Source organism: Ixodes scapularis, unplaced genomic scaffold (genome assembly GCF_016920785.2).
Source record: "Ixodes scapularis isolate PalLabHiFi unplaced genomic scaffold, ASM1692078v2 PGA_scaffold0__279_contigs__length_252992795, whole genome shotgun sequence".
In the NCBI taxonomy this organism is placed as follows: Eukaryota; Metazoa; Arthropoda; class Arachnida; order Ixodida; family Ixodidae; genus Ixodes; species Ixodes scapularis.
The window spans coordinates 25,984,210-25,995,483 of record NW_024609835.1 but is presented as its reverse complement, the minus strand read 5'-3'; the positions used below and the strand labels follow the sequence as shown (position 1 = coordinate 25,995,483).

Here is an 11,274-nt window from a genome sequence, read left to right as displayed (position 1 = left end):
ACAAGTCTGGACAGAAGTGCCGCAGGGATTTGTGCTGGGACCGATTCTTTTCTCTCTATACATAAAATACATAAGTTGCGTTCCTTCGGCAGTTAGGCACCACAATATACCGGCATCCTCGCCGACAATTAGAAAGCTACGCTCATTTTCTCGGCTTTTGGCGTACGTTTCCTACACGTTGCGACCTTTTCATTCATCGTTGCCATTATGTCGTCCAGCAACTATAACGGATACAGATGAGTGATACTCCACGAAGTTTCGGCCTTGTGTGAAGAGGTGCTTTGCCTCATGAAATCTTATCTCCTCCTACACTCACCAAAAGGTATCAACTAGAGTGTTTCTCGTGGCCTTCGAACGAATGCGAAGATTTGTTTTTTCTTTTTCGTAAGTATAGATGTTTACACGTGGTCTCAAAAGCAAAAATACGGCGGGTTAAGGATTCAACGACTTGTCGACAGGATACTCAAAGTCACTTTTAGCCACTCTATACCCTTAAACATTTCACAGCAATGACCTCAACTCGTTAAACTAAATTGTCGAATCGGAGCCAAAGCATTGAAGCTCTCTGACGAGCGATATATGAAAGTGTATCTCGTACGAATCCCGGAGAAAAGCTCACCGGAGAAAAGCTCACCGGAGATAAGCTCACCGGAGAAAAGCTCACCACGAAACCGGCGGATCCGGAGAAAAGCTCACCGGCCATTAAACGTATGCGGGGAAAAGCTCGACGATTTTTCTTTTTTTTTGTATGGAGGCTGTTGGATCGTGCGTAACATATATCGATTTATTATCATTAAAATTCGTCAGCTTTGTAAGAAAGAAAATGTCCTTTTTTGTATTATTTAATGTTAAGCTTATTGGGTATATTGCTCCCAAATTAATAATTGCGGGCGAGTGTTTTCTGTGGCTTACTCTGTACGCAACGAAAGCCCAACTCAAAAATTTATGAGCTTGAAGAACAGGAAAAAGTTCGAAAACTTAATAATGTCTGCCTAAAACCTAAAAATCAAAACTGTAAACGCCGAAAATCTGAAAGTGCATGCGCAACAACGCGGTGCCTGAAATTCTCTTTGAAGCTTTTTTAACCTTTGAAAATAGGACAAAACAGTCAGTAGGATAGTGAAACTTTTTTCTTTCACGGAGAAGCACGTTTTCTAGCCGTTCGTGCCAGTGTTTCCACACGTTACCTTTGTGTGATAGTGCCTTTCTACGGCGAGCCACCCATGACCTTCAGAGCTGCACACTGGCACAGTTGTAACTCATTATTTATATAAGAAGTAGTCTTCTGTAAGGGTAGCGAATGGGGCGAGTTGGTAAACGTTAAACAGTATGAAAACCGCTCAAACGACAACAGAGTGAAAACAACAAACACGACAGAACGAATCTGTTCTCGCAACTAAAGTTTTGTTAGTGAAATTAACAGAAAGAAAACAGCGTAGCCGACACTGATTACATTAACAAACACCTACTTATCCATTAGGCACTAAGCAATATTTGAAACTGAAACGGTTCACACACCGCTATTCATTTTAGCTCGCAAAGAACAAACCTCTTTATTTGACAGAGCTACCGACGGCACATTGGCAGCTTTCAATAAATTGTTGCCTTTTTTACCGGCGTACGATGTTCTCATTTTATACCTTGTGGCTTCATAAATATACAGAATGGGTGATTACTAATTTCTGATGAATTAGTAAAGATGCCCAATGAACTTCAAGAATATTGCAAAAAGTGGACATATTTTTAATGAAGTGACAAATTCGAACTACGTTAAATTACAACGTTTAACGCAAAATTCCCTAAGCTAAAAAAAAAAATCGGTGAGCTCTTTTTCACTTTTGCTCAAACGCCGGTGAGCTTTTCTCCGTATCTGCCAGTTTTGCGGTGAGCTTATCTCCGGTGAGCTTATCTCCGGTGAGCTTATCTCCGGTGAGCTTATCTCCGGTGAGCTTATCTCCGGTGAGCTTATCTCCGGTGAGCTTATCTCCGGTGAGTTTTTCTCCGGTGAGCTTTTCTCCGGTGAGCTTTTCTCCGCCGCCCATGTCGTACGGCACATATATGAACTCCGACTGCTGATTGTTGGGTCGCTCATGCCACATGCCCTAACTGTCAACAGGACCGAGGCATTGTCTACCACATGGTCCTGGCCTGCCCTAAAGACCCAAAACAAGACGCAGCACGGCTTGAAAACCGTCTCAACCCCTGGGAGACGGCCATCAGAGCCTCGGACGCAGAAGATCAGCGCCAGCTGGTTATCCTAGACCAGGGGTGGCCAAACCGCGGCTCGCGAGCCGCATGCGGCTCTTTGCTGGTCCAAGTGCGGCTCGCGGATCCCTCATAAGGGTACCCCCCCCCCCCCCCCCGGCCGGCCCGCCCGCCCTCCCGCCACTTTCCTTCTTTGGTCTAACCTGGGGAAAGAAGGACATTTTTTCCTCCTTTCCCAGGAAAGAAAGAAAATGTTTCACAATAAAAAAAAAAAAACAGCTAGCTTGCACTTTGGCAGCTTTGTGCCACCATAGGTACAGTCGAACCGCATTTCACTCGTATCTTTCCACAGATCCTGTTCCTTTCATTGTTTGAGAGCGTTTGCTGGACCCTAGGGGGAAATGCATCAGCGACTGGGATTGTCAAACGATGCATGCACTTTGGCTTGGGGTCGAGGAAATGTTCTGTCTCGCGGCCTTTGTTACTTGCCGGTGATACTTGCCGCCTTGAGATAATGAATCTTCGCCCATATCGTTTATTGTTGAGGGTCGCGGAAGCCCGGGTTGACCTCATTCATAGCTTTCACTAGTCACGGGTGTTATGTTCAAGTTCACAAAGGACCGAGAACATTCTCATTATTTTTACCGGTTTACAGTTGTGACCCGCAGGCTGCTTTGTTCTACTTTCGGGGAGGGGGAGAAGGGGGTGACTAGCCAGCGGTTAGTGAAGGCGTGTCTAAAACACTTGTATGGAAGGGCAAAACGTTTGTTGTATCAAGGTCTTGCTTCGATTGGAAAAGCAGTCATGTGCATACGGAGGATAAAAAAAGTTCTAAATGACTGTCTGCATTCCATGCGAGGAGGTCATCATTTTTCCAGCTGCCTCTACGGTGTTCTACCTGCTCTGTCGAGACAAGAAGTTAACTTTTGCCCACGTCTAACCACCCTTGGCGAAGTTGTGACGAAGCTCTGCGGACGTCGTCGCAATGGCTACCAACAAGAAACGCAAGTACGAAGATGAACATCGGACATTCCTTCTTGAGTGGGAGGAAGATTTCGCCTTCACTGAGAAAAACGGTAAGCCCCTCTGCCTCATCTGCAATGCAGAAATTTCGCACCACAAGGCAAGCAATGTTAGACGGCATTATGAGACCAATCACAAACCTTTTCTCGGGACTATCCAGCTTCATCTGATTTGAGAAAAGTCAAACTGGCCCAGCTCAAATCGCGACTTCAGAATCAGCAGTGCTTGATGAAAACCTTCACCAAGGAATCTGACGTAGCAGCCGAAGCAAGCTTTGCAATCGCGTGGAACATTGCTCGTACCAAGCGAGCTTACTCGGAAGGAGAATTTGTGAAGACTAACATCTCCGACGTCGTGGCATTGTTGGATCCAAACAACAAGAATCTTCAAAGGTTGGTGAACCAAGTCCCAGTTTCACGACATTCGGTCGAAAGGCGCATTTCACAGCTAAGCGCCGACGTCGTCGACAAGCTTCAAGAGGGCCTATACTGCTGCAAAGCATTCAGCTTAGCCCTTGATGAATCTACGGATATACAAGACAAGCCACAGCTTGCAATCTTCGTCCGTTATGTCTCATCCGACGAAAGCGTGAGAGAAGAGCTTCGGGACATGGTTGCCCTCAAGGAAACCACTCGCGGTGTTGACATTAAGAATGCATTGTTAACAACGTTAGAGAGGTTCGAGGTTCCTCTACAGAAACTTGTCGCTATTGCCACTGATGGTGCGCCTGCTATGCTTGGTAAGAATGTGGGCTTGGTAGGTCTTCTGCGGAGCGATCCCACCATTCCAGATTTTCTCTCATTTCATTGCATTATCCATCGCGAGCACCTGGTGGCGAAGCACTTCAGCTACAAAGACGTTATAAGCACCGTCCTTCGAGTCGTCAACTACATACGATCAAATGCAAAAACCCATCGGCAATTCCGCAACTTCCTCGAAGAACTGGAACTTCATGAAGCGCCCAACGACGTTTCGTTTTTTTGTGCGGTACGCTGGCTGTCACTGAGCAACGTACTATCAAGGTTTGTGGATCTCCTTAAGCCAATTCAAGCTTTTCTGGAGGCGAAAGAGAAGCCATGTCCTGAACTTCATGACGCAGGTTGGTGTGTTGATCTCGGTTACCTCACTGACGTAGTTCAGCACCTTAAAACTCTAAACATGTCGCTGCAAGGGAAAGAAAAAATAGTATCGGAATTCGCCCAAACAGTCTTCAGCTTCCAAAACAAGCTAAAACTTTTTCAAAACGACCTGAAAACAAAGCGCCTGATCCACTTCCCGCAGCTGAAGATCATGCTGGATGCAGAACCCGAGTTTGAGCTGACCGATGCTAAGCTCAGGGAATATTTCCTAAAGCTCGAGGAACTCGAGAGGGACTTTCATTCCCGGTTCAAAGATATGCACCAACTCAAGCCCTGTTTTGCCCTTCTGATGAATCCTTTTATGGTTGATGTGTTGAGTGTCGACTGTCCAGCCATGAAAAACTTGGCAGGAGATGTAGGAGCGTTGGAACTGGAACTGCTTGAACTACAAGAAGACGAAGGGCTGAAGACGTTCCTGCAGTCTCAGAAAATTGCAGTATTCTGGGGGCAGGTGCCAGAAGCAAGGTATCCCCACGTCAAGCTCGCGGGCCAGAAACTCCTCTCCATATTTGGATCAACATACTGCTGCGAGGCTGTGTTCTCAACAATGAAAGCGGTGAAGTCAAAACAGCGCGCGACTCTTACGGACGACCACCTGACTGAGCTGCTCCGGAGCGCAACGACGTCGTTCGAGCCGAACTTCAAGCGGCTTGTTTTACGAATGGGGAAGCCCAACACAGATACACAGTGAGCAACCGCTTCATTAGTGTAATTCACTGTGCCCGCAGCCGAGATGAATGAAATAAACAAAGCTGCCACGCTCTTCACTGAACTGTTTCTATTTTTTGGTTCATTGTGTATGTTTCTTGGGGGGGGCAAACTCTTGCCTAAAGGCCCTAAACAAACATATGCCCCCCCCCCCCCCCCGCGGCTCTTAGAAGTTTGGTGGTTTTGTTTGCGGCTCCCAGGCCGGGTCAGCCTGGCCACCCCTGTCCTAGACGATAAAGCGAGCCAGGCCAGTGAGACCCCGGACTAGGGACCACCCCAGGGTGAACACCATTTCGGGTGAGCACCACGGACGGAAGAGGGGGACACGCACACACGCACGCACGCACGCACCTGCACACACACACGCACGCTTTATGAGCAGTCATGGTCCTTTTTTGCCCACCCAGACTGATAACATGATTGAGGTTTGAGTCCAGAGCGGGCAGGGGAGTCACTTCTGTGTCTCGTGAACTGCGAGTATGCACGCGCAGTCAATGCACAGCGACAGGCTACGAGCGCAAGAGGCCGGGTCTCCATGAGGGACGCCCGCCGTTCTTATTGTGCCAGTGACCACAGTAGAAGACCTGCTTCAAAAACAGAAACCCTTCACTTGCACTGACCTAAAATGTGTTGATACTGTATTTTTTTTTGTTGTTATTGTTGTTTATGAAAGATAACTTATGTTTTCTCTCTCTAGACCAGCCGTTTCGCCCGTCCTTCGCGTTTTTTTTTTTTTTTTTTTACAATTTATAGTTTTTAAGCGAGATAGTCGGACGTGGTTGTAGAGCCCCGGACAACGTTACTGGATCAACTTATTTACGGAACTGCCCGTCGACGCTGTTTCCACGAGCAGTACACCTCCTCTCCCCCCACGTTCCGCCTCCCGTCGTTCGTCACGCCACCGTTTCGGGGTATTCTGTGAAATACGTATGTTTTGAAGCACAGCGTCTATACTTCGTTTCAGCTTTCGTTTGAGCGCAGCCAAAGCTACGTATGGCCGGAGCCAATCACACGCCGGCAATAGGTCACGCGATCTCGCCTCCACTTTTGTATCACTCCGCCGCACCGCCGGTCGTCCGCGCCGCCCGCGCTCTCCGAGTATTTCGTCTGCTACGGGTGTATCAACAGTATCGTCTGCCACAGGTTTAAAAAGGGCCCTTTCACGTTCTGAAATTTAGTCACAGGGGATGTCAGTACGTATAGGCTGGCCGCTGGCGTCTGCGTCCGAGCTTCCCACCTGTGCGGCATAGTTTCGAGATGTAAGTGCACATTCCAGGGTGCCCGAAGACCCAGCCCTTAATGTTTCTTTGTATTGTCTGAGCCCGAGGCGCAGTCCTTTCCACAAGCTTATCGGCGCTCAATGTGATCCACAGGTAAAGGGGTGCCCTGATTTCGCCGCGTATCAGGGAATTGTAGTGGCCCAGAGGCTTTTCTTGTTCACAACGCATTCGCGGTATGACGCGGCCGGAGTCTTCTGCCGAATTTGAAAGTGGACATTCATCACGACCTCTTGCGCCTGACGCCCAACCGTGCCTTTGCGAAAGGACGTTTTGAAGCGGCTCGGTGAGGAAAGCAGCGAAGCACATGATTTGGCCATTATGGGAATGAAATCACACAGAAAAACGGAGCGCTGCAGCCATGTTGCCAGCGGATGTACGAGTTTTCACCAAACCACATGCATTTACGTATAATAATAAAAACAAACTTCAGATACTTAAGTCCTTTAGTTGCAAATCATTCTTAGCAGTACACATCTGGAATATTGTGCAATGTTTACGCACAAAACAGTTATATTAAAAAAAATACCCTTGTGGACTACTTCGTGGTGCGTAGGAGTGCTCTCCTCGAAGTAGCGAACCGTCCCTCAGCCTTTGGCTGCGCTCAGACGGAAGCTGAAACGAAGTATAGACGGTGCTTCACCCTTCTCTTGGGAATGCACAATTTTGAAACGAAATTCTAGTAGAAGGCGCTTCATACCCACAGGAGGCGTAAGAGGCGTACAGGGTGGCGTATGTGAGGCTCGCTCCTACCCTTTGCATAAGGCATCCACTACAGAGGAGTCACATATGTAGCACGATAGGGGATAAGATTGGACGTCATGTCGTATATATATATATATGTATGTATGTGTATATATATGTATGTGTATATATATATATATATATGTGTGTGTGTGTGTGTATATGTGTGTGTGTAAATAAATATATATATATATATGTGTGTAAGTATATATATATATATATATATATGTATATATGTATATGTATATATATATATATATATATATATATATATATATATATATATATATATATATATATATATATATATATATATATATATATATATATATATATATATATATATATATATATATATATATGTATGTATTGTAGGGTTCGGTGCTACTGCTCACCCGCAAGAGGGACCAACGAGGCAGATCTCATAGAACACACCTTTACTGTCTGGCAACCGACTGCCGAGCCCCCCGAGCCTCGAGCGTGGCTCGCGCGCACGTTGCGCGCCGGGCGCGGAGCACAGGTTCTTTTGCCCGATGATGGGCCGCAAATCCCACAAACTTCCCCCCCCCCCCCCCCCCTCCCGCCTTCTCTGTCCTCTGGCTCCGTGGCTGTTCTCTCTGGTTGTTAGTGGTAGAGGAGGAGGGGGTTGTCACGATGCAGGCGGCCAGATGCGGTTCGTGGAGGCCGCCTCCGGATTGGTGATGCGGTTGTTGCAGTTGCCCATGAAGTCCTTGAAGGGCGACGTACTCTCAGGATGCTTAAAGGGCCTTGCTCACTCCTTGGCAAGGTGATCCTCCATCTGCTCGATGGCACGGCCGTTCCTGTTCTTCGAAAACTTGATCTTGACGACATCGTTATACAGGCAGAGCAGATTGAAGAGCTTCTCGGTGTTCATCTTGTTAAAGTTGAGGCCGCACACAATCAGCATAGACCCGTGATGTGGACCCGCCGCTTGGGGACGAGTGGGTACCCCCGGGGCCGTGGCTGGCAACGTAACGGTCAGCAGGACCTTCGTTGCGGTCCTGGTCTCCGTTGGTCTGCGCCCCGTAGCCGTCGTTGTAGCCGCAGCCGGGGCTGCTGATCTTGCGGCATAGCTAGGGCCGGTAGACGGTCCTCGGCCGCCCACTGCGTTGCCGTAGTCCCCGAAACCACGTGGCTCATCGAAGGGGTTGAGAGAACCTCCGGCAACGGTTGAGGCGGTAGCGACACATGTCGAAGGTTCGAAAAGAACGAAAGGAAAAAAAAAGAATCAACAGTTGTCTTCTGGAGAGGCTTCTACAAGAAAGCGTCGGTACGTTGGGCGCGGCAATAGACTGGCTAAATTTGCGAGCACACTGTCGGTGTATATCGCACAGAACTACGCGCACAATCTGTATGGTGCGGAAACTAGTTCTCGTCAAAGCCTAATGCAACGCGCTTTTTTTAAGTCTTCGTCTTCGTCTTCGTTACCAACATCAAAAAGAGTCCTCGCAGAATTAAGTTTATTTTTAATTATAACCCGGATCGGCATCACTCTCCACCTGCGAGAGAACTTCGTCATCCGATTCATAATACCGTTTGAGGTTGGTGACATGAACGGGTCCAGCGAGTCGTCCAGACTCACAATGAACGAGCGTGTACGTGAGTCACAGAGCCCACCCGACTCCCGGACCCGGTGGAGAGGGCCTGACCCGACGTGGCGAACCGGAGAGGGGCCTGACCCGACGTCCATGGACCTGATGGCTCGGGTGGCCAACCTGTGCGACACGGTCGCGCAACGCCTGGTCCTGGCTGACCACGGACCCCAAGGGCAAGGGCCACGACCCCAAGTGCCGGTTCCGTTGTACACGGGCTACGACGACCGGAAGTCCGTGGCCGACTTCCTGGCCGAGCTGGCGGCCTATAAGCTCGCCACGGGAGCCTCGGACGAGTACGTCCTTGCGCGGGTGCTGCCCGTGGCGTTCCAGGCTAGCGCCGCGCGCTGGTGGCGCATCGTGGCCCCCTTCCTCACCTGGGAAGACTTTCGGCGGAAGTTTCAAGATGAGTTTCTTCCCCCTGGGTACCAGTCTCGAGTCCAGCGAGAACTGGAGCGCCGGACCCAGCACCCGGACGAGACCCTCGTCGAATATGTACGGGTGATGCAGGAGCTCTATAAAAGAGCCTGCCCAACGACGTAGGAGTCGGACAGGGTTGCTCGGGTGATGCAGCAGAGCCACCCAAGATTCCGGCCCTACCTGCATGGCCGCACGTATTCCACCCTGGAGCAACTGGCCCGGGACGCTCACGGCATACAAGAGACGCTCCTGGCCGAGCTGCAATATCGGCCCCCGCCACCGCCTGAAGAAGCTCTTGAGCCGTCCTGTGCCTGGCGAGCTCCCGGGCCCAAAAGAGGTCCGACTCAGCGCCAAACCCTGGATGGCGCGGTCTGTCCCCCCCGTGCGCTGGACTCCTACGCCTTCGGGCAATGGGGGCGCGGGAGACCACTCGATGGTTCGGACCCCCGGCTACGTGCCCGGCCGGCTGGATCGAGACTACGGCAGGGTGAAAGCCGTTTAAGGTCCTTCCCCCGCAATGCCAACCGGGGCGCCGATCGCTGGTCCAACGAGGGACACCAAGAAGGGCCGCAACGACAAGCGCAGGCAAGCCAGACGCACGGCCCTGACCGGCGCAACTCTGTGCGGTGCTTCGGCTGCGGTCGCCATGGCCACTTCCGGCGTGACTGCCCCGACCTACTGCGCAACAGCAATGCAGCCTCGGGAAACGAGTACGGCCGGTGGCGTTGACCCGTGAACACCTGCCGGCCGCGATGACCATGGACAACTCGGCAAAACTTCCATCGGTATGTCGAATTCAGCCTGACCTTGAGCTAATTGAGCCTCGTATGACAGTTACAGTGCTCGGAGTAGCTGTGGCAGCGCTGATTGATACCGGTGCGAGTCAGTCGCTTATTGGGGACTACCTGATTGAACGCTGCAAAGAACAGAAAGCTAACCTGAGTGAGACTAACGTGCGCTTACAGCTAGCGTCAGGACCAGAAATGCTCGCGAGTCAAGCCGTGAGGTTACAGATCGGGCTTAACGAGAAAAAACGCCGTCAGCGTTTCGTTTGCTTACCTGGTCTCACGGTACCGATTATTTTGGGGCGAGATTTCATTTTCGGGGAGAACCTGGTTCTGGACTTTCCGAACAAAGGCTACCGGTTGGGTAGTGACGCGCAACTGATCCCATTTACTAGACGAGAGGATTGTGTCGTCAGTGTCGATAACGTTGGCGTTAGAACGCCTGCTCTGCGGCTCCCATGTGCGGTAAGCGCTTCTTTGCAGAAGTGTCCTGCTACGGACCAGCAAAAGTCGCGTCTCCAAAGACTCCTTGAGGAGTTTTCACCGATGTTCACGGAGAACCCCGGCAGAACCGGTGTCTTAAAGCACTCAATTGACACCGGGAATACACGGCCTCTACGCTGCAACCCTCGACCAATCAGCGTACACAAGCGAGCCCTGCTGGACAAGGCGCTCCAAGAGATGATCGACACGGGTGCAGTACGTGAGTCACAGAGCCCTTGGGCCTTCCCGATCGTCCTTGCCCCCAAGAAGGATGGAACGGCTCGGCTTTGCGTCGACTCCCGGGGCCTGAATGCGGTAACCGTTCGTGACGCGTACCCATACCCCTCGATTGAGTCGATCATGTACAACTTGGGAAACGCGAGTTTTTTCACGACTCTTGACTGCAGTCGCGGTTTCCTCCAGATAGAGGTCGAACCCGCTGACATCGAGAAAACAGCATTCACATGCTACAGAGGATTGTACGAGTTTGTGCGCATGCCTTTTGGCTTGAGCAACTCTCCTGCCACATTCCAGCGTCTTATGGACATTGTGCTTGGAGACGCACGGCACAACTACGCCATGGCATATATGGATGACGTAGTAGTCTTTTCACGCACGTTTGAAGAACATCTTGTGCACCTTCGGACTATTCTCGAACGCATGCAGAATGCTGGTTTGACAGTTCACCCGGGAAAAATGCAACTGGCAACATCTAAGATTAACCTGCTCGGTTTTGTAATCGACGATGGATCGCTTCGCCCTAATGAGGACAAGCTGAGGGCCATAACTGAGTTTCCTCCCCCACATGATGCAAAGAGTTTGCAGAGATTTCTTGGCATGGTTGGATTTTACCGCCAGTTTATTCCCCACTGTGCAG

At 50.2% G+C, this 11,274-nt stretch overlaps 1 protein-coding gene across 1 annotated transcript; it reads left to right on the top strand.

Annotated features, from left to right (window-relative positions):
• The first annotated feature begins 3,190 nt into the window (after positions 1 to 3,190).
• Positions 3,191 to 5,506, top strand: LOC120839713 (general transcription factor II-I repeat domain-containing protein 2-like). Its single transcript, XM_040210076.1, has 3 exons — positions 3,191 to 3,281; positions 3,389 to 4,923; positions 5,483 to 5,506. The coding sequence occupies exons 1-3, from the start codon at positions 3,191 to 3,193 to the stop codon at positions 5,504 to 5,506; spliced, it is 1,650 nt and encodes a 549-aa protein (XP_040066010.1).
• The last annotated feature ends 5,768 nt before the right edge of the window (positions 5,507 to 11,274 follow it).